The 27510-nt window shown below is 49.1% G+C and overlaps 9 protein-coding genes across 9 annotated transcripts; 6 read left to right on the top strand and 3 right to left on the bottom strand.

The window, feature by feature from the left end:
- Window positions 1-2315: 2315 nt before the first annotated feature.
- On the top strand, window positions 2316-2735 carry ACB1 (acyl-CoA-binding protein (ACBP)/diazepam binding inhibitor (DBI)/endozepine (EP); the record flags this gene model as incomplete). The annotated part of the gene is made up of 3 exons (XM_064895945.1): window positions 2316-2396; window positions 2455-2532; window positions 2586-2735. 3 exons carry the CDS (start codon window positions 2316-2318, stop codon window positions 2733-2735), a joined length of 309 nt encoding a protein of 102 aa, XP_064758632.1.
- A 340-nt stretch (window positions 2736-3075) lies between these two features.
- Window positions 3076-4631, bottom strand: LTR64_001563 (uncharacterized protein; the record flags this gene model as incomplete). The annotated part of the gene is made up of 2 exons (XM_064895944.1): window positions 3076-4593; window positions 4620-4631. The coding sequence occupies 2 exons, from the start codon at window positions 4629-4631 to the stop codon at window positions 3076-3078; spliced, it is 1530 nt and encodes a 509-aa protein (XP_064758631.1).
- Window positions 4632-5660: 1029 nt separating this feature from the next.
- On the top strand, window positions 5661-6992 carry LTR64_001562 (uncharacterized protein; the record flags this gene model as incomplete). Its single annotated transcript, XM_064895943.1, has 1 exon — window positions 5661-6992. The coding sequence occupies one exon, from the start codon at window positions 5661-5663 to the stop codon at window positions 6990-6992; it is 1332 nt and encodes a 443-aa protein (XP_064758630.1).
- A 127-nt stretch (window positions 6993-7119) lies between these two features.
- On the top strand, window positions 7120-8836 carry LTR64_001561 (uncharacterized protein; the record flags this gene model as incomplete). The annotated part of the gene is made up of 2 exons (XM_064895942.1): window positions 7120-7737; window positions 7784-8836. The coding sequence occupies 2 exons, from the start codon at window positions 7120-7122 to the stop codon at window positions 8834-8836; spliced, it is 1671 nt and encodes a 556-aa protein (XP_064758629.1).
- Window positions 8837-10941: 2105 nt separating this feature from the next.
- GCV1 (Aminomethyltransferase, mitochondrial) lies at window positions 10942-12456 on the top strand (the record flags this gene model as incomplete). Its single annotated transcript, XM_064895941.1, has 1 exon — window positions 10942-12456. The coding sequence occupies one exon, from the start codon at window positions 10942-10944 to the stop codon at window positions 12454-12456; it is 1515 nt and encodes a 504-aa protein (XP_064758628.1).
- Window positions 12457-16600: 4144 nt separating this feature from the next.
- On the top strand, window positions 16601-18340 carry LTR64_001559 (uncharacterized protein; the record flags this gene model as incomplete). The annotated part of the gene is made up of 1 exon (XM_064895940.1): window positions 16601-18340. One exon carries the CDS (start codon window positions 16601-16603, stop codon window positions 18338-18340), a length of 1740 nt encoding a protein of 579 aa, XP_064758627.1.
- A 565-nt stretch (window positions 18341-18905) lies between these two features.
- On the bottom strand, window positions 18906-20581 carry ALG7 (tunicamycin resistance protein; the record flags this gene model as incomplete). Its single annotated transcript, XM_064895939.1, has 2 exons — window positions 18906-20298; window positions 20349-20581. 2 exons carry the CDS (start codon window positions 20579-20581, stop codon window positions 18906-18908), a joined length of 1626 nt encoding a protein of 541 aa, XP_064758626.1.
- A 567-nt stretch (window positions 20582-21148) lies between these two features.
- Window positions 21149-24095, top strand: LTR64_001557 (uncharacterized protein; the record flags this gene model as incomplete). The annotated part of the gene is made up of 3 exons (XM_064895938.1): window positions 21149-22439; window positions 22988-23180; window positions 23285-24095. The coding sequence occupies 3 exons, from the start codon at window positions 21149-21151 to the stop codon at window positions 24093-24095; spliced, it is 2295 nt and encodes a 764-aa protein (XP_064758625.1).
- A 1449-nt stretch (window positions 24096-25544) lies between these two features.
- Window positions 25545-27212, bottom strand: LTR64_001556 (uncharacterized protein; the record flags this gene model as incomplete). Its single annotated transcript, XM_064895937.1, has 2 exons — window positions 25545-25771; window positions 25838-27212. 2 exons carry the CDS (start codon window positions 27210-27212, stop codon window positions 25545-25547), a joined length of 1602 nt encoding a protein of 533 aa, XP_064758624.1.
- Window positions 27213-27510: the final 298 nt, after the last annotated feature.

Below are 27510 nucleotides of genomic sequence, written 5' to 3'. Positions count from 1 at the left end.
CTCTTTCATGTATGATCACTGACAAGAGCATCGTGTCTTGATTAGATGCAGTCGATGGCGCAAAAGTTGAGTCACGCGAGTACTCAAATATAATCGAGAATATGTTTCGCATTAGTCATTATTCGTTCAATTACTACACTGTAACAGATTTTTGCTCGCCGTCTTCCTGAATCCTTTACGCCAACGCTTGGAAGGCTTCTGTGCAGTGAACAACCTGACCCGCATGGCTCCTACAGAGGCGTAACACATCCCTGCTAAGCTGCAGTTTCAGGTACTCAACAACTTGAAACACAATGCATCCCACGATCCAGACACACGCGTTATGCTGGTGCACCATTGACCCTATCAGAGCTGGCCTTCATGCTCTGCTGCAACTTTCGTACCCATAGAGCCAGTGCTAACGAACAGGTCTGCATACATGTCGCAAGCGAGATGTCCCACTCAAAACGACTTTGACAATAATTTTGAACCTGTATGGTCTTCCAGCGACTTCACCCAGACTCCACCGCTGTTCTGTGTCGTACGGGCTGGGTTCAGATGTCCCTCCCTCAACAGTTGCTGAATCACTGACAGTTAATAATTCCTTCAAGTCCTTGCAGAAAGACAACTTGAACAGCTGCAAAGGCAGCCGTGGCAGCAAAACCTTCGAAGCAGCGGCAATTTGCAGCAAACATTAAGAGAGCTGCAAATATCAGAATGAATACGCTGATTGCAATAAGCCTTCCTTGAAAACTAGGAATCCAGTATAAGCTCTGAATCGAGACAATGGGCACCAACGAGGACAATAGGAAGCATGGAAAATTGCCAGATATGTGCAACATTCTGAACTTGTACATCCACACCCTTCCGGGTTCTGGATCGCTGGCAGCATCCGGCTTGAACACATGACCGATACTGCTATGCCACAAGGGAATGAGCATTACACTAAGCCAGTCACCGAGCCTAGCAAGCCAATCGTCCAGCTTGTCTACGCCTGGCGTGAGGATCAAGAGGTCACGTCCTACGCCCACGGCGTGTTGACCAAACGGGTCGTACGTTTCTGCCTCGACGCTTTGGGGAAAGTTGTTGGCTCTTCTTTGAACACGGAGCCAATCCCACGAACTAATGCGATCCTGGTGCGAAGGTGAGCTCAACTGCTGCACCTAAGATATCCTCAAAATTGTTTCATCTACGTGGTATTAGTCGCTCCTCCTGAGACACGGAGAGCTCGAGCACAACAGTATGTTCTCAACTTCTCTTGCATTTCTGACAATTTCCTGATTTGAGTTATCGGATGACCTGCTTTGACACCCTCGAGCATATCGCCCCAAGACGTCAAGTGATCCTTGAGGTCAGCATTGTTGTTGTCGAGATCTGAACATAGCTTTAATTCTTCTTGTAAGTACAAAAGTTCTGCCTGTTGAGCCAGAATGACTCTAGCACTTAAAGGATCAAATCTTCGAAAGAAGAGAAAGTTTGAAAAAGTTGAAGTTAGGGCAGTCAACTCCTCGTGAAGGGACATCCTACTTTGATGGCTGTCAGCGCAACGAGTAGCAGATGAATATGAAAGCTTCAGTTGCCGGATCTCGAGGTCAGGCTGGGGTAATGGCTGCAGCACACGAGTGAAGAGAATCTAGCGGGCCAAATTCAGCTTGCAGCTTCGCGTGCTGTGATTGCCTCGATGGCCCAATCAGTGAAGCGTATAAAGAAGTTACATTAGTCTCAAGCTGGGATCAAATGCCACAACATAGATTCGTGGAAGGGCTGAGTTGCTATAGCCTGCACTCAGGGCTCCATTAGGCGTTCTCAGGCAATACCATCGAATACTAGGCTATACAAAGGCATAAAAACTACCCGCAGTGTTATTGACCTTGGACGATCCAGGAATGAATCATTAATCGACTTAGGTACAGGCATAAAATATATGTTCATTCCGTGGAAAGAAAGGGGACAAAGTTTTGTACCGCTCGGAGCCCCACATGTTCGCAACTTGCTTCTTCAGGTCTGTTATGCTGGTGGGATGTCGTGCAGCTGGGGTACGTCATTTCCGTCCTTTCCAACGGTTTCGTAAAAGTGTGGTGTGTTGTCCTTACGGTGCGGGCCTCGGTGGCTTCTCGTCAACAAAATTCCGTCATGTGAACGCGGGATCGAGGATGTCGCATAGAACAGGCAGAGAGCAAGGAAGTTTGTGTTTTGGGCGGAACAAGGTTGCGAATGGCCATTTACTGTAGTACTAAGAAATCATCACGAGTAGACAAATTATCTTCTCTTCTACTCTCTCTCTCTCTCTTTCTGCACAATAACCACCACAAGCTAAACGATCACAAACTTCCACTATGCCTAGCAAAGCGTTCAACGACGCCGTCACGGCCTCGAAGCAATTGACCAAGAAGCCTGACAACGACGAGTTGCTCAAGGTACGTGTTTGATCGCAGTCGCTCTCTGAACAATCTCGCTAACCTGTATTCCTTTCAGCTCTACGCCTACTTCAAGCAGACCCAACAAGATCCTCCAATCGACAAATCTCCTGCTCCAGGTACATTCGACCTGAAGGTATGTCGTCCATCGCAAACCCCAAAAGCCATAGCTAATCGGATCTGTTACAGGGCAAGGCCAAGAGAAAGGCATGGCAAAAGGTCGTTGACGAGGGCATGACAGCACAGCAGGCCGAGCAAAACTACATCAAATTGGTGAATGAGATGAAGGACAAGTATGGATATGATCCAAACAAGCAGCCTGAGGCCGTTGGTAATTAGATTGGGGACACCTTCAAGAGCTGAGTATGAGGTGCAATGGAATTCCACGGCACGATACGTGTTGAAAGTGCGATGGATACGACAGCAAGAGCTGAAATGGGTACTATCGTGGAATAGCAAGAGCTTACGGGATATGGTAGAGTCGCAGACATCGGCCGGACAGTGTATACTGCTTCATGCTCGTTAGCTACTTATGCTACAGGCCTTGAGCCTGTCTTCTACCATACTGCATCACTTTCCATACTCCTATCAAACCTATATTCCATTGATATAGCACCGATCCCTACAACACCTTGCTAACAAATGACGCTACGACACAACAACCGTGGGAGTGCTGCGCTTAATCCCATGTCCGACCTAATCGATCTGGTTCAGTATATGTTGCCGAAGGACTCCACGGCATCTCATCAGGATCATAAGGAGTTAATGGCAAGTCGTACGGCATCCTCATACCGATGACTGTCTCTTCTGAATCCGTTGATAGAGTCTGAGATGCCTCTGGCATGTCCTTCCCGAACATTGGGACCATTCTCGTTTTGCTGCTCTCGCAATCTACCCCCGTGTCTGAGAACAGCTCCGGCCAGACCAATACTCCAATCTCGAAACTTTGGATGTGTACCACTGCCTGGCCTAGATCCTTGACACCTTTGGGTAATCTCGCTACCGTACCCCAGGCTTGCGTACTTAGATTTGCGCTGGTCACTAGCGCCCAGTTGATATCCGGTGCTGGGCTTGTGCTCGTAGGTTTAGCGGAAAAGCAGATATAGGTTTTTATGTGTGGCGGAACTAGATGTCGACCAGCATGTGTTGCTATGTTAGACTGGTGTCCTTGCCATCTGTGAAGTTGTGGTCGGAGTAGGGACACTTGTTTCTGCTGAGCTGCAGACTGAACCTTGGTGTGGATACTGCCACCTGTTGCGTAGCCTGTCAAGGCATTTCGAAGATCAGAAGGTGTTGGATATACAATTGATGTGCTTAATGGGCTTCGCTCGAGCATTCTGGAGGACGCCGTAGAAAGATTCGCAGCCTTGTATATTGTCTCGTCAAGCCAGCTGGCAGGCAGGGTAGCTATAGAGGAGACTTGACTGACGAGGTGAGGATTCTCAGCACTGCCAGTGGATTTCTTACTGTTGACTGCAGCCAGTGCGTTTCTCAATGCCAGATGACCCCAAGCTTCTTCCAACGAATCGCAGCTCTTCTGGTACGATGGCACTGAGGCAATGAGGGCGCCCCTTACTTGGCTGAAGTCGTATTTGCTCAACTGTTCCACTAGCGTTTTCAGCTTGCTCCCATATGCTCTAATATATCGTGATAGATCATGCTTGAACCTGGCACCACTTCCTACGAGACTGGATCTGAGCTTCTCTTTGTCCTCAGGTGTCCTCTGCAACGGCAAAAGTGGTGATCGCCAAACAGCTTGCGTCATGTGCTCCCAGTCTTTCTCTAGCATGTTCGCTGTGTGGATTATGACTTGAGCAGTATCGTCGTACTTGAAAAGAATGATCATTTTGCTATGATGTGTACCAAATGCATCCGGCATGTAAGCTTGGATCTCTTGCACGTTTTTCCAGTTCTGGAGGTGCTCTTTGATAGCCAGCCTATTTCCATCTTCTTTCCTCCATGATCCATGCACGATTTTAACATCGACAAGCTGTCGCACGTCAGGATCGAAATGCTGCATAGTCCAGTTCACATCGAAACAGAAATTGAAGATCCATGCTTGTTTGATTAGAGGGTCTCCCAGGATGTCATGCAAGCTGACCGTGTCGACATTCTGCTCCTGAAGAAGTCCAGTAACTTTAGTAAGTTGGAAAGGCGATGGAAGTACAACCTTGTTGGTTCGGTGTATGGGCGAACTCTGGACTAGCTGATGATTGTCTGTACCAGCTTTGTCATTCCGAGTAGAGGCTGTACTATGTCTTGGAGGTGATACTGATCTGGAGAGCGACGACAAAAATGCTGATCTTTTGGCACGAATATCCTCGGGTTGAAGTGGCTCAGGACACGGTCTCTTGAGCGATGACCTATCTGCCATATCTGCAACCCTACTATAGCAGCTTGGTCCTGACGGATGTCGTGTAGCGCGGACAGTGTACATAGAAGGCCATCTAGGCAAGCAAGCTGATCGCTCGTGCCAGTATCATGCTAGCATAATGCAGCGCGACATCGCGACATTTGGGCGCCGGCGTGTTGCTACAGAGAGATGCAGTGCTTTCCACACGCCCCAATTCCTCGCAATGGGCCACTGCAAACTGATTAGTGGTTGATGAGCTCCTGCTCGTCTCATGCCTGATATGTAAGTGCCAAGCGAGTAGCTCGATACGCGTGTGCTCCGACCAACTACTACTACAAACGTTGTTTCTGTTCATTCTTTCCTCACAATCGACAACGGTCCGCAAGCTTTACGCGCAACATAAAACCAGCACAAACTTCACCTAGAGCTCTCATCAAACACTGTCGACGACATCAAAAATCTCAACGATGTTGAGAGCTCGATCTCGAATTGCCTCAGGCGCAAATCATAATACCTACATAACGTCAGATCAAGACGATCTAGCTCTTTCACATCTGAATCATGTCTCTCTTCAACATCATTGCATAGAGAGATTAAAATGATATATCAATGGTGAAGCGGCTGTATTATTCATAACCCGCTGGTGACCTCTGCTACTCGAGACGACTCTTCTGTACTGTCATAGTGCTAGTAATTCTAGCTTCGCTCCATTCTTAGGTATGGCGATATTCCTCGACGTGTGAATTGTGCAGGTGAAGGTGGGGCAATGCTTTTGTCACAGCAGTGAATGTCGCTGTAGGTTACCTTCACTCCAGGAAGACTGGAATATCTTAATTCAGCAGCGACTTATCCTCCTACTGTTTACTTCATTGACCTTTCTACAACTCTTCCCAAGCTCTACAGACGCTACAATGGCTGATAATACTTCGCAGACTCCATCTCTAGAAGATGCCAGCTCCTTCGTGCTCAATGCAACTACCTTTAGAGCTCAGCAAGTTCTTGCTAAGCTCCAACAACAGTTGGAAAATGCTGAGCAATCGCAACTACAGTCACACATCCTGGCCCCGTGGATCAAGCAGATCGATACAGTCGTTGCAAAATCTGGTAACACACGAGTCATTATAGGCATTGTAGGCGCTACTGGCAGTGGTAAATCATCGATAATCAATGCTCTTCTCGGAGAGAAGCAGGTCATTCCCACGAACTGCATGCGAGCATGTACAGCCGTCGTGACAGAGATATCGTACAATGATCAACCTGGTCTTCCATGGCGAGCCGTTATCGAATTCATCTCACCAGAAGCATGGCGAAAGGAGCTAGATATCCTACTTGGCGACGTGAACACAGCGGCTGGCTCCATACATGACGAGGACTCCGAAGCAGGGATTGCCTTTTCAAAAATCACTGCAGTCTACCCTTCGATCAGCAAAAAGAACATTTCGGAAGCGGAGGTGGAAACATTAATGCAAAAAGAGGAGGTCTCAAATTACTTAGGCACAGCTCTCCAATTCTTCGATGCTACCAGCGAGCAGCTACATAATAGAATACAGAGATATATTGACAGCAAAGAGAAAGTTGGCGTTCATTACGCTGACATTGGCTGGTCTTCGTCTAGAGAAATGGACAATATTGAATATTGGCCACTAACCAGTCGAGTGTGTATCTATGGCAAAGCGCCTGTATTGCGCACGGGATGTGTGCTTGTTGACTTGCCTGGAGTTGCTGATAGCAATTCTGCTCGTGCTGCCATTGCGAAAAGCTACTTGAAGAACTGCGCAGCGCTTTGGGTTATGGCTCCAATCATTCGTGCAGTGGACGACAGAACTGCTCGACATCTTCTCGGCGAGGGCTTCAAACGCCAACTACACCGCGATGGTACATTGAGTCGCATCAGCTTCGTGTGCTCAAAGAGCGACGAAATTGTTATTCGTGAAGCGAGACGCGAGCTCGACCATATACAAGATTTCGTTGATGGAGTTGCTCACATTGACCTGGCCAAGACAAATTTTGCCAAAGATCTGAATGCTGCGAACCTAGGTTTGGCGCAAGCGAAAAGAGATCTTCAAGATGCAAAGGAGCGTCATGCGAGAATCTACAAGGAGGAGCAGGCCTATCGACAGCTGAGAAATCTTGCCGCCAGCACTAAGAGCCCGATTCACCCACCTTCGCTTACTGATTTGGCAAAGAAACGTCGCAACGACGAAGACTGCCATGGAATCACCAACGAAACGAACAAGATTTGACAACTATCTGTCTCGGGCCAGTCAATCGTCGCCTGGAGGCGACGAGGCTTCTGCTTCTGTAAAACCAGTTCCCTCGACTGTTCCGGCCACTCCTCAACCTGTTGTCCAAGACCTTTCCAAGCCTGGTATGACCGTGGCTGCCATAACGACGAAGATCGTAGAGCTTTCACAGGCTCGTTCGGCTGCCAGGTCGAAGAAGGATGAAGCAAAAGGTAGAAAAGAGAACTATACAAATGAGCTTGAGGAACTCAAAATGCTCGAGGAGGAAATCCTGGCACGAGAATGGTCGGCATGTGTTCTGGGTCGAAACAAGTATACCACAAGCTCCATTCAAGCGGGTTTTGCGTTTGGGTTACAGGATCTGGCTCGAGATGATGCACAAGAAGATGACGAAAATTTTGACCCTTCCGAAGAGCCAGAAACCGATGCATACGTCGCAAGCTCGTTGCCTGTATTCTGTGTTTCTTCGCAAGGATACCAGAAGCTGCAAGGACACTTGGAAGGGGAACAGGTCGCAAGTCGATTTTCGAACCTTGCTGACACTGGCGTACCTGCACTTCAGCAACACGCTCGCAAAATAGGTGCAGATCAGATGTTGGCCGATGAGGAGGCTTTTATGAATGACGCCAGGAGATTGCTTACGTCGCTTCGGTTGTGGTCTACATGTACGGAGGAAGCTGCTGCTTCGTACTTCAGGGATGCTGATGCCGAGGATGCGGTGTCGGTCATTGATGAACTTGTACAAGTAGGTACCAGCGATCTCCATCCGGGTGCATAGCTAACGATTACAGGACATCAAGAACAGATTCCAGACGACTTGTACGAGCATACAGGGCGTTGTCGACAATCGAATCTTCCGTATCCTTCCGATAGCCTCAAATACTGCGGGAGATAGAGCGATGATTACTGTCGAGAGATGGGGCAAGTCGCCCAAAGACCCAGTGGAACCCGGCCTATACTATGGCACATTCAAGGCTGTATGCCGAAGAGACGGCACATACACGAACCCACGCAGAGCCTACAACTTCGGCGAAGACCTTCTAAAGCCTTTGATGCAGAAAGTCGACGTTCATTGGAACTCGGTTTTCGATACGGCTCTCAAAGGTCGGTTCACTAATGCTCTCAGAGATTGCGCAGAAAAGCTTGAAAATTTCAAAGGGAGTTTCCGAAATATCTTAAAGACGCGATGCGCGTCAGAAGATACCAAGACCATGTTTGAGGATCAAAGTGTCAGATTTGTCAAATCTTTACACCGTATTTCGAAAGACGCGGGCAAAGTGATCGATATGGAGCAGAAGGAGGCTAATCGACTCTTTGAAGAGTGCATTGAGGTTGCCATGAAGTCAGCATATCGAGCCTGCGCTGAAGAATGTGGCACAGGCGCTTACGCTCGCATGAAGGCTGAGATGCGGCAGCACGTGCAGGGGAATAGAGACACAATGTTCTTGCAGGCAGCAGACCGAGTGAGAACGGAACTGGAGGCAATGCTAACAAAGGTGGAGACCACTATTCAGGAAGAAGTCGACGAGCTGTGCAGCGGCTTTCGACAAGATTGCCTCAACTTCATATCATCCAACTCCCGAGAGTTCACCGAGCTTGAGGAGTCTTGTCAGAAAGACATCCTTGCCGCGCTTGACGAAGTGGATACAGACTTTTGTTCTCTCACTACAAGCAAGGACATCAACCTCGATCCTACTCTACAACAAGCATTCCAACCAGACGAAGAGGTCGCCATGGCCGCACAAGAAATGAATAGGCCTGAAACGCCACTAGGTACGAGCGAGGAGCAGATGATGTTCTTCGAGGAGGAGATGGAGCCCTTAGAGGACGACTTTTCGGACTGATGAGCGGACAAGTATATGGCCTCGCGGACTTGGAGATTATGGGTATACTTGCGATGTTGATGAAGCAGATGTCAGGAAGCATGTGTCTACGCTCCAGTTGAGGAGCCTTATGCAGTTTGTATGCCGGCAATTGGAGGTCGGACGAGCTATAGGCATAAAGATGCGTTGTGGGTTATACGCGCCCAACAGAACGGCATGTTGACAGGGACGACATGAGTTGATGGTACACTCGAGGAGAAAGGCTTTGGAGTACACTTAAATTCGCAAGATTAAAAATCAGGTACTCGGGCAGAAGATTGAGAACGATGTGAAGTCGTGCTTCCACGCCTGCCACTACCTTTATGCGGGCACAAAATTGCAACGTCATAGTTCGTAGATTGTATCTATGAAATCGTGCCCATTCCTAGGAAATCCAATAGCACAACAAAACACCTTAGTTCTCCTGCCAGACGTACGACAAACACGATGATAATATCTCTCTTCGCAACAGTCCTGCTGCTTCAACTCGCAGTTTACCTAGTGAACGCGATCGGCGCAAAGACAATCAACGAATTAGTGAGCGACGTGACTCTCGTCTCAACCCACATTCACAACTAACACAACGACAGGCATGGCAATTCTCAGCGCGACTACCCTTGAGTTCGTCGAAAGATGCAAAAGAACAAATGAAATTACGGCAGGAAGTGCTGCAGATCAGGAAGAAAATGAACGCCGTTAGTGCTCAGGACGACTTCGCGAGGTGGGCAAAAATACGACGAGAGTATGACAAGGTTCTGGCTGCGCATGATAAGAAAGGTAGGATAATTATACAGCATAGCGGTTGGCAGGCTACTGATGAGAAGCAGGGACAGATGTTTCAGCACATCGCAGCTCGTTCGACACGAAAGTTAACATTGCGAGATGGATCTTGACTAGCGGGTTGAAAACGTTTCTGCAATTTTGGCACGCAAAGACACCAGTATTCTCATATCCACAAGGATGGCTGCCGTGGCCTGTTGAGTGGATTCTGGCATTTCCTAGATGTCCTTATGGTACGGTCTCGATCAATGTTTGGAGCATAGTTTGTGGGAGTGTCATAGCCATGGTTGGGGATGCTGTTCTGGCAGTGATGCAGCAAGAGACAGCTATGCCGGAGAAGCAGAAGGTAGCAGTTGGAGCTGAAAAGAGGAAATGATAGAGAGGAATAATAAGAATTGTTTTGGCCTAAGATACGCCAGCTTCATTCAGAACGTTTGTTCAATCTTTTTCGTCAACGACAAGACATGCTCTTTGAGGTCATGCGAGTCTCTGTGCTTGACTCTATGATTGATAAATTCATCATGCAGAAGCTGTACATCTCTTATTGACGACAGTATCTGAGTCTGGTCCGTTCGAAGGGACTTCCGCAATTCGTAGTCGACGAAAAATGCTGCTTTGCTATAAGCTACAGACTCGTAAAAAAAATAGATATGTCTCCGCGCAACGAGAATAAGCCCCATCGAGTTTCCTGGCCAGTATTGCTACCAGTCAAGCAACCGCATATCTGTACGCATACGACGAATTGCGCAACCTCTTTCTACCTCTGAGCCCCAGTCCTTCCAAATCCAATAAACCCTTGCCTCCTCTTCCACTCACGCAGAATGCAGACGGTGACAAGATCGACCAAGACGGACGCAGGAGAGGTGGGAGGCAGTAAGCCACGGTGAATGTGCTTTTATGGCGGCGTCTTTCGACAAGTCCTGCCAGAGATCGAGTCTCTGTAGGTGGTCCGGGGACTTTCTCCCGAAGCAAGTGTTGTATGCGAGTCAAGCCAGAGGCGACTGCTGTGCGTAAGCTTCGAATGCGATTCTTCGTACGCGGAGACATATCGAAAGAGAGTTAAAAATGATGAACTGCAAATGCAGAAGTAAGGACTTTCACGCCAAGACTCTCTGCTACAAATTGTCAGCCTTGAAGTAGTCCTCAGCCTTGTCCAAAAGTTCGGACATTTTTCCGTTCTCCTCTCTGTGATACGTATCGGTGGACGTTGACCTCAGAAGATTACATTGATATCCTGCTAATCGAGGACAATCTCAGCTTCAATATTCAAGGTATCTGAAGTGCCCATCTCCTGGTGAACAGCCATTATGCCTCCAACGAGAGGTATCCAGAATGCTCTGAAATCTACTATTCGTGCCACTCGGCAGCAGATAAGGCAGCCTGAAGGTCCCAAAGCTCCAACTCGTGGTGTCTGCACGTGCTCGGTCATACCCACTCCATCGAAGACCCATCAAGCTGAAGTGCGACCATTTGTGCACCAACAGAAGCTTCCTACTAGAGTTGTGCCTCAGAAAAGATGTGCTTCCACGAGCACGACCGAGCTCAAGCACACACCACTATATGCAGTACACAAGGAAGCTGGGGCCAAGACAGGTCCCTTCGCTGGCTATGATATGCCATTAGAGTATCCGGATCAATCACATCCAGAATCACATAGGTGGACACGCGAGAATGCTTCGTTGTTTGACGTCTCCCATATGGTACAGCACAAGTTATCAGGACCACTAGCCGAAGAATTCCTTATGACAATAACTCCTTCTTCGATAAATACTCTTCAGAAGCATCATTCGTCTCTGTCGTGCCTGCTCGAGGAAAGCGGTGGTATCATTGGCGATACAGTTATCACGAGACTAGGTAGAGAGAGCTTCTACTTCGTCACAAATGCTGGATGTCGCGAGACTGATCTTGCATTTATAAAAGCACAGATGAAGAAGTTTCTCGAGGCTAAAGGTATCTCAAAATCCAACAAGGACGAGAACATCAAGTGGCACGTCCTCAACTGCCACTCCCTCGTTGCTCTACAAGGCCCCAAAGCACAGGAGGTACTACAGAAGCTGATCTTCAACGACACCGAAGAACAAACATATTCGCCTGATCTTTCGACATTGAGTTTCGGAGAATCTCGCTGGTTGCAATTCACTTTACCTGATGGTATGAACACACCTTCTCTTCTGATTTCTCGAACTGGCTACACTGGTGAAGACGGGTTTGAGATCTCGATTCCGCCTGAGAATGGGGACAGTACGAATCTCGCCACTGCAATATCAAAAGCGATGGTCGATGATGGTTCCGTCGTGAGATGGGCAGGTCTAGCAGCTCGTGATTCACTCAGACTCGAGGCAGGAATGTGCTTGTATGGCCACGACATCTCGACAGAAACTACGCCACCAATGGCTGCATTAGGCTGGATCGTGGGCAAGGATCGACGCTCGGAATCTGCAGCACCAGTTTTCAATGGTCAGAAGACGATCTTGCAACAGCTCACCTCGCCGAAGAGTATGACTGAGCGTCGTGTAGGGTTTCTTGTCGAAAAGGGTCCTGCAGCACGTGAAGGAGCACAAATTGTAGACCCAGACAAGGACAACGAGGTCATTGGCAGAATCACCAGTGGATGTCCTGCACCTAGTATGGATGGGCAGAACATCGCGATGGGATTGATCAAGAACGGGTACCATAAGAGTGGCACCAAGGTTGGCATTAAGGTGAGGAAGAGTGTGCGGAAAGCAGAGGTTAGCAGAATGCCATTCATACCTAGCAAGTTTTACAGGCCAGATAATAAGGACAAGGATCAGAAAGAAATGAAGAACAATACCGAGAAGTAGAATATGCGGATAGTGTTTTGGCAGACTCATGCTGCAGGCGGCATTACCTGATACAGTAAATTGAGCATGGAGTTCGTAATGTATACAGACAATCATCACTCTAGTATGAGAGCATGCACTGTCAACAGGAGGAGCGTGGTCGTCTGTGATTGCCTGTAGACCAAGTTGAAACATTCTCGGTATTCTTGTAAATTTATTCACGCTGCAAATTCCGAGCACGTGGTGGGCGGCAGACCGACTACCTACCTTACAGGGCCTAAGTTTCTAGTTACGTCAGCCATAGATATTAGCCACCTCAAGGCCTAACCCGACTATTTCTAAGCCTCATCTGGCCGAAACGCAGCCCTTGTCAGGGAGGTAGCTTGCCTAGGTTAATCTAAGGAGGGCGGCCGCTTTTGACGTCCACCACATGCCGAGGTCAATTATTCACAAACATTGCAAACACTGACGTATTGCTGCTGGACGGTCGCTTCACCAGACACTCGAAGATGTCGCTGCTACGACAAGGTACATACCATGTAGACAGTTATGATTCATACTACAAGCAATTGTATGTGCGACAACTAGAAGAGTCGACAATGGAAGCAGCAGCAAAACGCTTCTTCACCTCTCCCTATTTCGCAGTCGTGGGCGCATCCCAAGACAGGTCGAAATTCGGCTTCAAGAGTTCGTACTACCTAGACATGCTAATACTATGACATGCCCTGAACAGAGAGAAATGGCCGAGCGTTGCACTAGAGAGGTCGCCTTGTTTGATCATCATGCCTAACCAAAGAGAACAACAGTATTCGCATGGTACCATGCACACACACTCGCCGTGATTCCTATCAACCCTTCACGACCCTCGATCGCCCTCCCGTCAAAGACGTACACCACAGTAGCGTCTCCGGGCGCACTTCCTGATCCCCCACAGACCGCGCTATCGTTCCTTACGCCTCCGTCCGTCACTCGGAAAGTTCTGGAGGATGCCCGAACTGCTGGGGTCAAGTCAGTCTGGCTGCAGCCAGGTAGCTATGACGAGGGAGTAATGAAGTATGCGAAAGACAATTTTGAGAATGCGGTCGGAGGATTTGATGCGGGGACTGTGGGAGGTGAGGGGTGGTGTGTGCTGGTTGATGGCGAGAATTGCCTGGAGGCTGCTGGGAGGGTGGTGCAAAGGCAAAAGCTGTAGAAAAGGTAAGAAGATTGTGCATAATATTGCGATCACATCGATCGTTTGAGGATAGCGGTTGGATCGACTGGCGCACGAAGAGGCGCAAACAGCGGACAGCATTCACCACCATGTACAGACGCTGCAGCATGATGGTCTCGACAACCTGTTCATTGGGGAGGACGCCATGGAAAGTCTTTTTGTCGTTCACGAAGCCCGGTTGTGCTCACTCAACAAATGTTTATGGTCTCGAACGGTAAAATCGACATGAGGACAATGTCACTACATTTTGCCGCTACCCAGGTCGAAACATTTTCGACTACTGACTTGCGCATATGTACTGCTGCATTCGTGATAGAAGGCTAGATCACTGGCGTGACTGCCTACTCTAGCAGAAGCAACACTGTTTATGGTTTCGTGGCTTGAAAAACGTGCTCCAGGCTATTCACGTTACTCGGCCATGGGATGGTCAGCACCGGCGTCCTCACAAAGCGAGCGGTTGCTTTTGCTGACCACCACATGTCGGCGTTATCCGTGCGAAGTCAAGCTCAACAGGTCAGGCGGCTAGAGGGTTCTGCGTGGTTTGCATCGACGACGGCTACAGTACAGAAGTGCCTACTAGGAGGACGATTGCTGAGCCTGAAATCTTTCACGTGGGCCATACTGTGAGTTCCTGTACCTTGCATGAGAACTCGAGGGCAAAAAATTCCGAGCCAGAAAAGGCTAATGCTCGAAAGTGGCGTCTTGTGCTCACCAGGGAAGCTAAATTTCTAAGCTAGCGTGCCGTGCGATCACTCTTTGCCGGAAAGTGCTTTTCTTTGCGAACGTTCTCATCTCCTGCGTCGTGCATGACGCCGATCAATTTCCGCCCTTGGTTGGATCAATGGAAGAAGTGAAGCTTTCGAGGCGAGACACACCTGTCTGCCTTTGAGCTCTGAAAATGGCCGAAAGTTTTATGTGATCTAGGTTGCATGTGAATTGGCATACAAAGCTTCAAGCTTTTTCTATCACACTCGGAATAGTACCACGTTCTCCCGGATTCATAATGCCAAGGCTGATCGTTACTCTACGCGCACAACATGTGGAGGAGTAAACGATCGACCCGATGGCGTTATTGCAGCAAAATTGCAGGCGTGCCCCCGACACTTTTGTTGTTCGTACTTTTAGATTGTTCGCACTTTTATTGTTCGCGACGTGTGCAGTCTACAGCACGCTGGTATGAACGTGATCCTCGACATCCGGAAAGAGCATCTCCACCGACGCGTCATTTTCCCGCGCATACTCTTGTCTCGGGGGAGTTCAATACTGGGATTCTTGTGGAGCTTCCTGAGCGACGCTTGTACCTTTTTTCATGCAGCGTGCTGAACTCACTTCTCCTAGATTTTGCACATGCAGCGCTATTCACACTTGACGCATAATAACTTTGCGCCGTTAAGCACGAAACTTTTACTACAACATATTGATAGGTGTTTCATACGTCATCTCAACGGGTGCAAAAGCAAGAATAGAAAATGCACCAACACAATACTGCTAAGAAACTGCCAGGCAGAAAGAGGTAACTAAGGGGGAAGACATTGTTCTCCGCGAGCTGCGTGAAAAGAATGGAGACAACTAACTGGTGGGGATGTCAAGCATCGCGATCTGTTCCATCGCAAGCATGTGCTGCATCACATTGGACTCGACAGTAGCACCTGATCGATCATACAGAGGAATAGGTCACGAAGCGACCCTGCTTCCTGTGAATGAAAAAGGCATTTCCCTTAGTAGGGCTCTATACCGGTCATCTGATGCATTGACAACAATCCCACCGCAGAAAACAGGTGTTTGCTGATGCAAAGAAGGCTCTTTTGGCCAACGTCTTTCTTGGCTATTCGTAAGCAACCCATTGGGCAACAAAAGGCTGAGCTCAACCTGCATGTTTCAAGCTCTCTCGAATGCCAAGCTCAGGTACAAATACCCGATTGGTGCTTTGGTCTTCAAGCTCGAGCTAATGCAAAAATAGATAACACGTTCATCCTTGCGACGTATTAGTGCGTCAATCGACAAACTTGCGAGCACTCTCCGTTGCCGTTCCTCCGGAAAACAGAGATCAGCACACCATGCAACTGAGGGCAATCCTTCCACCACTGGCATACCCACTTTGTCTTTCCGAAGCTTTCGCTTAAAGCTTAGGTGTTATTATTACTGGCATTCTAGGCATTTGTGAGCATAGCTTCATATGCGAGCCGCAGTAACCCGGATGCAAAGTCTATCCTAGGTCACCTCAATAATGCAGGTGGACAAAAGCGTATTACAGTGCCTGTTATTGCCACTGGTTGACCTGATGGTTGGACATATCGCCGGCGCAAGCAAAATAGGCAACGCGCAGGTCATGCGATGAAAATACCTGTTCAAAGTCATCGATCGTTGCAAGAAAACCCAGGGCTGATCTCGTCCTGTGGTGTAGGTAAGCATCAGTCTATATGGGTTCCCTGCAAACACGCAGAGGTTTGTCATGGTCGTTGCTCAGTTGTTTCTACGACGTTGCAGCACTAACCAGGTCGTCCACTTCGAGCCACCTCGTTGTTAGCCAATCAGCTTCCTGTTCACGCTATTACCGAAAGGAAGCTATCCCAACGTTTTGACATGGAGTCCTCCGGAGGTGCATCCATCATGACACCACGTATCCACTTGATTCAGGTACAAGCCTCTTTATCGATATCCATAACCTATCTTTCGCTATCGATTTGGAGCCACGATCGATTCCCAGAGGCCATGGCAGGTCACACTTTCAAGAACAGAAGGCTCACGGCACAACTACGCTGCCCGGTACATACTACATAACACCTGCTTGTCCTCATGCAGGAACCTGATCTTTCTTCGTTCTCAAGCAGCATTCATTCGTTGTTCATCCTGTAGCAAGCGCTCTCTCGTTAAGGCCTCGCTCATCATTCGTTCAAATTCCCCGTAAATTTTTACTCCTTGAAGCAACAAATCTACATCTACTCAAGTACCATGAAGTTCTCTACTAGTGCTCTGGCCCTTTTGGCCACTTCTGTTGCTGCCAACGACACACCCTGGTCGGCATGGCCAGGTAGCTCAAGCAGCAGCGCTACTACCACCACAACTGCCAAGCCTACCACCACCACGACAGTTCCTACCACAACAACTACAACTACCAAGACACCCAAGGCTGTATCGTCTACCACCTGGGGTGTGTGGGGTGATTCGAGCTCAAGCTCAACCACCACTACCAGCAAGTCTACCACCACGACCACGACCACCACTCCGAAGGCTTCGACTACGACGACAACAAAAACTCCAGAAGCTTCGACATCCAGCAACTGGGGCCCATGGTCGAGCTCGAGCTCAAGCAGCAGCACTACCACCACCAGCAAGACTCCCAGTGCATCTACTAGCTCAACCAAGACTTCGACTTACTCAACCTGGGGACAGTGGACTTCGTCTTCAAGCACAACTACCACCACCACCACAACGTCGAAGACCCCAAGCGCTTCGTCTAGCACATGGAAAGCGTGGACATCCAGCACTACTAGCTCTGCACCAAAGCCCACAACAACTGCGTCTGAGAGCCACGATTGGCAGGCTTGGTCATCGAGCACAACCACTACCGTGCCAAAGTCATCTACCACTACCACCACAAAATCTCCAGCTGCTTCAAGCCACACTTGGGAAGCTTGGTCGTCTAGCACGACTACCACTGCGCCAAAGCCATCCACAACCACGACAACTACCCAAACCCCAGTAGCCGTCAGCCACACCTGGGAGGCTTGGTCTTCTAGCACAACCAACTCGGTGCCAAAGCCCACAACTACTTCCTCCAAGCCTGCACCAGTGTCCTCTTCCTGGGGAGTATGGTCGTCCAGCACTACTACCACTGTGCCGAAGCCAACTACTACAACTACCAAGGCACCAACCACGACCAGCAAAGTTGTGGTTCCGACCACATCCTCGAAGCCTGCACCAGCATCTTCTTCGTGGGGCGCATGGTCAAGCCCAGCTGCTGTAGTTTCGAGCCCAGTTGCTGAACACTCCTGGTCTGCCTGGTCGAGCTCAGTTGCATCCTCATCTACCAAGCCATCGACAACTACCCCTGTGCCAGTCGTTTCCTCCTCATCCAAGCCAGTCCCATCATCTTCTGCTAAGCCCTCTTCGAGCTCGGTGGTTCCTGTTCCAAATGCTCCTTACTCGTGGTCAGTCTGGACTACATCCACTGTGCCAGCTCCAAAACCATCCACCACTACTCCTGTGCCAATTGTCTCATCTACCAAGCCAGCCCCTGCACCACCTGCCTCGACCAGTACCACAACCAAGCCAGCTCCAGCCCCACCTGCACCTGTCTCAAGCTCAAGCGTTCCAGCACCTGTACCAGTCAGCTCTTCAACATGGCAAGTGTGGACTACCTCAGTCGTCCCTGCTCCTAAGCCGTCTGTCTCCACGGCTTCTCCTGTTGTAGCACCACCAGCATCATCATCTCCTGCAGCACCAGCCAGCTCTGCACCAGCATCAAAGGCTTCATCCGCAGCCCCAGTGCCAGTCCCAGCTAGCTCCAGCCCCGCTGCCGTCTCTTCGAGCGTAGCTGTTCCAGCTGCCAGTCAAGCAACATCTACCAGGGCCCAGGCTGCGTCATCCACGAGCAGAGCTCCAGTTGCCACATTCACTGGTGCTGCTGACAATGTCAAGCCAGCGATGGGAGCCATCGCTGCCATCATGGCTGTCGTCGCTCTTGCATAAACGCCTCCATCACATCACCTAGTCCCACCAAAGACTAAATCTTCAATTCTTTGCAAGATGCACTTCAAATCACAGAATATTAATGACTTTTACGTCCTGAAGTCCAATTGCGCATGATGATCTTCGGAGAATCAGCCAAGGACAATACGATCCTTATGACAATACGCACACACGCACGCACACATGCACATATGCATAGAACTGGGCTATGATACCCTGGAAAAATTTGGTGAAGGTTTGGAATTTTTTTGATTAATCCGGAAAAAGTTGTGTCCGAATAATCTGGCGCGAGTATACAGTATAGTAAGATTTGTTTGGTGACTTTGCCACAGCTGGCGGGTTTGCTTCGATGATAGACATAAGTAGTTGTTGCAATCAATGAAATGTGTTATCATCTGTCTCGTTCTTCCTTTCTATCTGTAAGTGGTCAGTCTTAATGAACGTCTATATGCGAAAATCTTTTCTTCATTATACATCGCCATTAGCGTTGTCGTGATCAATGAACATGAGATAATTCTATACACAGCCACAATGACCAGGCTTGTTCCTTGTCTCAAAAACACGTTCAAACCAAACTCCAAACCCCACCAACAGGACGATTATCCATTCCAAACAAGAACATCGCAAGCTTATGTCGTATGAACAGGCCCAAAAGCCCACAAGCAGCCTGCAAGAGCAACAGTTCCCTACATAGTTGATCCTCACGTAGTGGACCCCTATGCACGAGATACAAGTTTATGATTGTGAGGTTTGAGGTTGCGACAATACGGCCTGTCGCACCAGGCTTCGTGGTGGTTTGTGGAAGAGGTGACGCTGAACGTGGTGGCGTGGATATTGTTGGGCTCTGAGAGAGGGAGATTACTGAGGATGATTTGCGGAGGTGGCCGTTCGAGGTTTCGATTGGTGATGCTGTGGTGTTGCTCTTGGCGGTTACGGTTGCTTGTCGAGTGATTTGGAGGAGGCCGAATCGTTCTAGCAGGTTAAACGCCGCCATAAGGTATGGCTTCGGCTGTTTATCTGCTTCCCAGGGCGTGACGCTTGGTTCGAGAAGGCCAGTGCGGGCGTTGAATCTTGGAAGTCGATGTCGTGGACAGGGGACGAGCTTGAAGAGTTGTGGTACACTGTAGACAAAGTTGAAGATTTGTGGTATTAGGAGGAGTAGGAGGGTTTTGCTGAAGTGCGATAGTATCGCGACGACTGCGAAGGTCATGCCTGCGACGTAGCAGTATGTGTCGCCTACGAAGACTCGAGCTGGGTAGCGATTGTGGATGTACAAGGCCAAAGAGATGGCGAGGAAGGGCAGGAGGATGTACAGAGATAGGAGGTGGGAGTCGGTGGCGGGATGAGGTGTGTAAGTCGTACTGTTTGCGTTGTTGGTAAGGACGGGATTGCCAGAAAAAGGCACAAGGTAGAGTGATGAATTGAGGACTAGAAGGCCGGCGACGACTATCGATTGGCCGACTTCGATGCCGTTTATGCCGGCGAGAATATTGATGCTGTTCGGAGCGAAGATCGATAGTGCAGACATGTATGCATAGTAGAATGGTCCGAGGTCTATGAGACGTACTCCATGAGGCATGTATCGGAGAAGGAAATTTGGCACCACCACGGAAGTCACTCCAAAGTCGACGTAATAGACGATCAGTAGTGGCAAGGATGCAACGGCTGGAATGAAGAATTTGTGCCGCCATCGCAGGTCTAGTATATCGTCGGCCAATCCTAGAATTGTCGTCGCTTGGAGTGTGTTCAGAGCGGATTGATATGAGGAGAGCTTCGAATGGGGGAATCGGTGCAGTAGACGACCGGTGTCGACCTGACTGAGTATGCTGGGTATCGTCACGTCGCGATTGCCTCCTCCAGACGTGGCAGCTACGATGTCTTTGTAAAATGCAAAGGGAATAAAGGCCATGAGGACGAGGATGAAGACTGCTGCAGCCACTGATCCCATTCCTTCGGGTCTACTCTTCGTCAGCACATTATCGCACACTCCTGGTCGACCCGGACTTACATCTCTCTCGCGTCGCGCTTACTCAAGTCTTTTCCTTTCATACCTGCTTTGGCGAATGATGGCCCTGACCATCGTACAAAGGCATAGGTGACTGTAAAAGCCAATACTGAGAAAGCAATCGAGGCTACCACAGGCGCTCCATCACCTTGAAAAGTGTTTGCCAAAACCGCCAACGAGCCGCCGAACAACGACAAGAGACTCCATGTCTCCTTTCTGTCAAGAGTGGAAGACATATTGTTTCCTTGAGATGATCACATATGTTGTGAACTTCGCCGCGTCACTCGTCGTGTCAGGCTTGAGTTGAAGAATGGCACATAGTTAAGTCGCTACTGGTACCAGCATCTTGTGAGACTATGATCATGCTCACTTGGAGAACGATCGATCGTTTTCGTACCATGTTGACTGTGATTTACCATTGCAGCGGATTCATCGTCGAGACAAACTGTCCTCTTGCGCAACCGAATCTGTCGGCAAAACTTTCCTCGAGCTGCACGCACGCGTCGTGCTTTCCGCGTCTTTCATTTTCCCATCATCCTCATTTTCATCACCCAAGCTCGAACCACTTCTTCGTAGTATGATTGAACGAGTTGGTCCGTGCCTTTACCTTGCCACGAGTCGTTTTGATTGCCATGCACTCTACTATATTGCTTGTCTGCTCTTTGAATTATAACCATCAAAGGCCAAATCGCACACGTTACTAGAATGAATCTACGAGTATATTGACCACGATATCGTGTTCAGGACAAAGACTGTAACGTGCTGAGAACTTCCGCGATTCTAGTCTGATAACAAATTGAGCAATGAATGAACGGGGACAGGCTACGTCGTTTGACCAACCATTCGAGCCTGGTCACTCAGATCGCCTTACAGTACTGGAGCTAAACAATGACGGTACAAAACTTCTTACAGCCTCCGTCGACCATCGAATTGCAGTTTATGAGATTGATAGAGCTACTTCAAAGCGCAAACAGCTCGATGTGTGGACAGCCCACGATGCAGAGATTAAAGATGCAAAGTGGTTTCACACAAGTGTCGGCACATATTTCGTCACCATCGCTAATGACCTACAAATGAGAATATGGACACAGGATGTCTATCAAGCACCGATGTCTGGCCGACGATTTAAGAGGATAGCAGTGCTCAAGTCGGAACAACTGGTGCCATTCTCAGGCATTGACGTCAAAACTGTCGGCAATAATACTTACATTGTGGTAACAGACCGTCAAGGACTGCTCACGCTGTACGAACCTACAAACCCTGACGAATTCAATGAATGGACCGTGGTAGATCAGTTTTACGTCTACACTCCAACTCCTTCCAGAGCAGACCACACCTCCTTTCGAGTGCAGTTCGATCCTAATCCTCTACCCCTACCATATCAGCTCTCTCTGGACGATGACCAGGATCAAATCTCAATTGCAGTCACGGCTATGAATGATCTGAAAATATACAGATCGTCAACGGACATTCATGCAATCAACACTATAAAGACCTCCCAGCAATCACACAACGTGGGACGAGGAGCGTCGTATCGAATTGCCCTTTTCGAAGTACTCAAGCTTTCTCCCACAAAGACGCAAACACAGACTTCGGCCGGAACATTGTTGCGAGACTTGGCTTGGTGTGCTGGCAACTTTCGAGGAACCGATAACGTAGCTGTGGCGTGCATCAACGGAACGATCACGGTATATGAGGTTGCTGTTCGCTCGAAAGAGCTGCGTCATACCCAGGATGCCCCAATAGCAACTTCGAAGCAATATCCACGTCCCGCATTGCAATCGCACCAGTCAAATCTCACATCTGCACTACATCCCACAACGACCTCATCCGACTCTACACAAAAAGCTCACTCACGAGAAGGTCATCCTTTCCTATACAGCCACTCCGTTGTGCCATTGACTGTCCTTGTACATGCCCATGCAGATGCCTGGTCTCTTTGCTGGGATCCTAGTGGACAGACATTACTCAGCGGCGGCAGTGATGGGATTGTCAAGATGTGGAAGAGAGATCTGACTGGTAGTGGTTTAGAAACTTTCGAGCTCTTTGCCGAGCAAGCTGGAGAGGATACAAGCGACCAGGACAGCATGATCAGTGATTGAATGATCACTGACGTTGTCCAGTCACATTCCCCTTGAGGAAAACGAATGCTCCGTAGGACGCCTGTGCGAGGAATGCCTTTTCCTCAAATCACTGTGTATCAATACTGGACGTCACGCCTGAGTAGGGCAGCCGCACAACTGTCCACGCCAATTCGTTACCGCACGCTACAACCGAAAGAAAGCGTCTGTGTATATTAGGGTGCAGGCCTCCACCCCAGCAGTCGCTCTTTTCTCTCCTTCTTCGTTCCTTCTCTTACGAGCGTATCACGCACCTATTTAGAAACCGTTGAGTCTGTTGCACTGGCGCAGCCATCTGCGAACATGAAATTTACTGTACTACAATGTGGCTACTTTGTTTATCGATCACGACTTGAGTAACGGAACAGAAACGAGCTGCCGGAAGTCTTCGGTCCATAATTAATCATTGGTTGGAGAGCTCAAGCAGAAGAGTGGGGTTCAGGCGTGCTAAGACTTAAATTCGTCCTCGGACCTTCACCTCGACCGCAACTTCATGATATTCAGCTCTCTCACACTTCTCAGGAAAAGGCAGCTTCGAGATCAATGCCATCATAGTTCCATATGGAACCAGCAAAATCGCCATAATCTATGGCGTAACGTTCACCTCGCTTGCGAGCAACCGCGATTTTACTGGCGCTTCGGACGCGGTTTCAAGTTATGGCCGAGCCTTCAGTGTCCTCCAGGATGCGCAAGGGGACTCGGAGCTGCATCGAGTGTAAGATCCCCATATTGACGCAGAACCGATTCTGATAGCACTACAGGTAGACGTCGCAAACTTCGTTGTTCGTGGACATCCGATGCTAGCCAAAGTTGCCGCAGGTGCGAGGAAAGGAATCTGGTATGTGTGCCACAAACGCGTACTTCAGTCTCAACGGTGGCATCAAAACAGAGTTCGGGAGATCGGCTCACGCACTTGGAAGCCGAGCTGCTACATATAAAGAGAGCTCTTCGTACAGTGGAAGCCAAACTTAACATCAATCACTCAAGCTTTCTGGAGCACACTCCACAGCCACCAAGCTCAGCTGGCACATTGCAGGAGCCATCTGGGATCGACACTTCTGAAGACGACGATACCTCTGAGAAGGATGAGATCTTGATAGACGATTCTAACTCGCGCATGAGAAATCTTTTTCAGAATGAGTGGCTCAGCACAGATGATCCTTATGCGACGCACCTTACTCGAACAAAGGCCAAGAAGAGTGGAGATTACCTTCTGGTTAAGGCGCGAACAGCCTTGCAGACGCTGATACCTTCTATAGAAGATGTCAGGATACTTGCGGACCACGTCACGGTCTGGAGTGAGATCGCAAGGGAAATGTTCCCTCCTCTCTCGGAGAATTTGGTTCCTATAGCTCAATCGAAGCAACAGATCATGTCTCAATACACACAGATCAGACAACCGGATGCCGACACTTGGATGTTAGCACAATGGTTGCTGGCATTGGCAATGACTGCTCAGCAGATGCCACATGAAGAAGAGCAGTCTACTGAATTGATCAAAACTGTCGAGAGGCGTTATGCCTTTGCCGAGATGTTGACAAACGCGGTTGAGCAAACCTTGCTTTCACATGAGAGTCTTCTAGGAACACCTCGAGGTCTCGAAACTGCAATGCAGTTTCTTCGGCTGTAAGTTAACCCATAAGCTGAATTCCACTCGGATTGACACCGAATAGTTCCGTGACGAGGGGCGGTATACAAAGGACCTGGCTCTATCTACGGCGTGTTGTCGCCATTGCAGAATTGATGGGCTTGCCTAGGTCCGCGAAAGCGAATCAGGCGCAAGTCGCACGAGGCAGGCCGGGCACCATAGAGGACAGCAACAAAACGCGTTTGTGGGCGGAGCTCTGTATCGTCGACAGGCTCACTGGGATCTTGCACAATATGCCGATCGCTACACGAGCATATCCTGTGCCAGCTTTTCTACCACCACGATTCGACGGAACCATTCAGCCACTAGACTATGTCCTTCAACTGAGCAGTATTTTGGTTGAGGTTCAGGACCTGGATGATGCACGTGCACTACAAACCTCAAATAACGATATTTACCACGCCATTCTGAAGCTTGATGGACATCTAAGGGCATTGAGCTCCACGATGCCGAGTTCATGGCTGACCGGTGGTCAACCGCAAAGTACTGCCGGTCAGATATTGTGTTTCGTCCATCACTGCACTGTCATGCAGACACATCTTCACTTTGTGCTGCGAGATGACCCTACAAAACAGTACACCTACAGCAAAGTCGCTGGAAGGAAGGCGTGTCAGGATGTCGCTCGCCAGTGGCTGCGATTGCGTCGACTTCTGCCATCAGGATTCTTCCTTTGTCGAGTTATGGATGTACAAGCATTCACTGCCACAGTCGTGTTGATGTTAATATCTTACAGTTCGGGTCGCATCGGTGCTTCAGCCTTTGATGCCAGTTCTACCGACATCGACCCACTTCTAACAGAAACATTCAATCTCCTTGAAGAGAGATCCAAGGACCGCATTAGCTCGGACTTTACTCGTCAAGCTGTGAATACTTTACACTCACTGTCTGATCTTTTGGGAGGCCATGACAGATCATCAAGTCCTAAGCTGACACTAAAGGTTCCCCTGCTTGGACGTCTTCACGTGCGACGTCGCAGTAGCGAGCAAGCCATGAACGCTAGTGCAGTAAGCACTACCTTTAACCAGCCTAGCTCTACCTCTGCATTGCAGCAATCAAATATACGACATACGTACTCGATACTGGATGACTCGAACATAACTGCCCCTGGTATAGAGCAGTCGAACAATGCTCTATCGTGGTTAGTCGAGGACGACTACGATAACCTGTTCCAGAACTACTTGATGGCGGATAGCATGAACCCAACATGGCAGTTACAGTCAGATCTCGTCGCTATATAATTGAACTCTCCTCTACCACGAGGTGGAACAATCATTTACTCTTGTTGCTTCCCATTGCCTGCTACGTCAATCTACACCATTAATGACAGCCGAGCAAGAGCAGGAAGGAGACAGTGATATCACGACTATCGCAGGAGTAGCAATTAACACGTATGCATTGCAGAATTTAATCCTAAAGTCTAGTCCAGACCATCTAATCCGCTCTGTTGCCCTTACCCGCAACAACACCTGATTTGGTGCCACCCAAAGCCGAATCAGGACTTTCGTGACCCTGACCAGTAACAATTCTGAACATGGCATCATTGGTTCGGAGGTACGATTTATGTCCTTGAATAAACCAAAAGCCAATAGCAATGACCAGCATGACACCGAACACTGCGATTGCCCAATTCATGTCAGCTGGTGCCGGGTTCGGCTCGCCTGGGAAGAAGAAAAATACCGTCGTGACAACACAATAAACAATACTGATGATATTTGCTGCCATACCGAAGCCTCCGAGATGGAACGGAATATTCGTAGGTATTTTGTCGCGTCCCACGATCAGGAGTGCGACGATTGGCATGGCGTACGAAACTGTCAAGGCAATAGTGCTGACACTGAGAATGGCTTCGAGAACAGTATTCGCGAAGAGGTAGAGGATTCCGATGAGGCCGATGATGAAGCATTGGCCCCACAGTGCTCGAGCGGGGACTCGCCAGAAGGGGCTGACTTTTGCGAAATATCTGTGAAAGGGTATTCCGCCATCACGAGCGAAACCCCATGTCAATCTGGATCCGGTCGTGTTGAGGGAGATGTTCTGGCCAACGCCACTGATGACGAATAAGCTTAGCAGGACTGTTGTTCCGGCAAGACCGATTGAGTCGAGACATAGTTGGATGAAAGGGTAGTCGGCGTCGACTATCGAATCGTAGTCTTGGATGCAGGCCAGACAGACTGCCATGAACAACCAGCCAGTTATCGCTCCGACGAGGACCGAGAGCCATATGACGCGAGGTCCAGTCCTGTTTGCATCAGGCAATTCCTCTATCATATGAATGCAGGCATCGAATCCGACCATGCCGTATGCAGACTGGATGAGACCGGTGAACCACGTGACACCACTTGGCCAGCCACTCGAATTGATCCATGTGCCGAAGACGAAGCCACCTGGTTGGAAAGACAGGTCAGATTTGACACCGACACTTATGAGGAGAGCGAATGCAAAGACGAAAAAGAGCCCGATGTATGTAGTGCCGATGAAACCGTTGATCCAGGGTAGGATTTTGTCCCTTCTAGTAGCTACCACGTTGATTACAGTGAGGAAGATGGTGATGGCCAGATAGAGTAGAAATCTGACCCAGTTCCAACCTGCTGGTGACCACTCCGGATCGTAGTTGACCTTCAAAGCCAGAATAAAATCTGTCATGAATGCCGATTGAGATGCCGTAAGAGCCCACCAGCCAAAAGTGTTGATCCAAGCGGTCATGTATGAGATGAAGCGTCCAGTTGGTGTCGTCCATAAGCGGTATACCCAATAAGCCTGACCCAACGCTGTTGGCATCGCGCTGGTGAGCTCCGCGAGAGACACTGCAACACATAAATTGCAGAATGCCACAAGCGCGAGTCCCCATAGAACTGTTACTGGTCCTCCATTGCCGATACCGCCAGCCAGATTCTGCGCGAGTGTCGACCAAGTTCCCAATACTGAAAATGCAAGAGCAAACATGCTCCAAAATCCAAATTGACGCACGAGCTCCTGCGAATGACCGAGTTCAGTAAGAAGTTGTGCGTCTTGCTCTACTACACTCTCATGTCGAATTGCGCGACCATCGCGCTGACTTCCGACTGACGCGCGTTGTTGTGCTTCTGAATCTGGACCCATGTTGACAGATCTCGCATATCATCAACTCTTCAGCTTGTGAATTTGATGAAAACGAAGCAGGAAAGGAATGCGATATTGCGAAAGGATCATGGTCGTACACAATTTCGCTCACGCCTCGCACGGCTCGAAAGGCTGCAGAAGGACAAGGTCGCGATTCTGCGATAGAGCTATCACATCTTGAACGAATGAGCTTCGATTGTGGGGGAAGCTATACAGCTGAGATAGGCAGTCAAAAGCGAGCGAGGATGGGTCCTGAGGCACAAGTCCGATCCAAGTGATAGCCGTCGACCAATGATCG

Source organism: Lithohypha guttulata (genome assembly GCF_036872675.1).
Source record: "Lithohypha guttulata strain CCFEE 5908 chromosome Unknown scaffold_1, whole genome shotgun sequence".
Lineage (NCBI taxonomy): Eukaryota > Fungi > Ascomycota > Eurotiomycetes > Chaetothyriales > Trichomeriaceae > Lithohypha > Lithohypha guttulata.
Note: the sequence above shows the minus strand (reverse complement) of the source record. Positions and strands in the feature narration are given on the sequence as shown.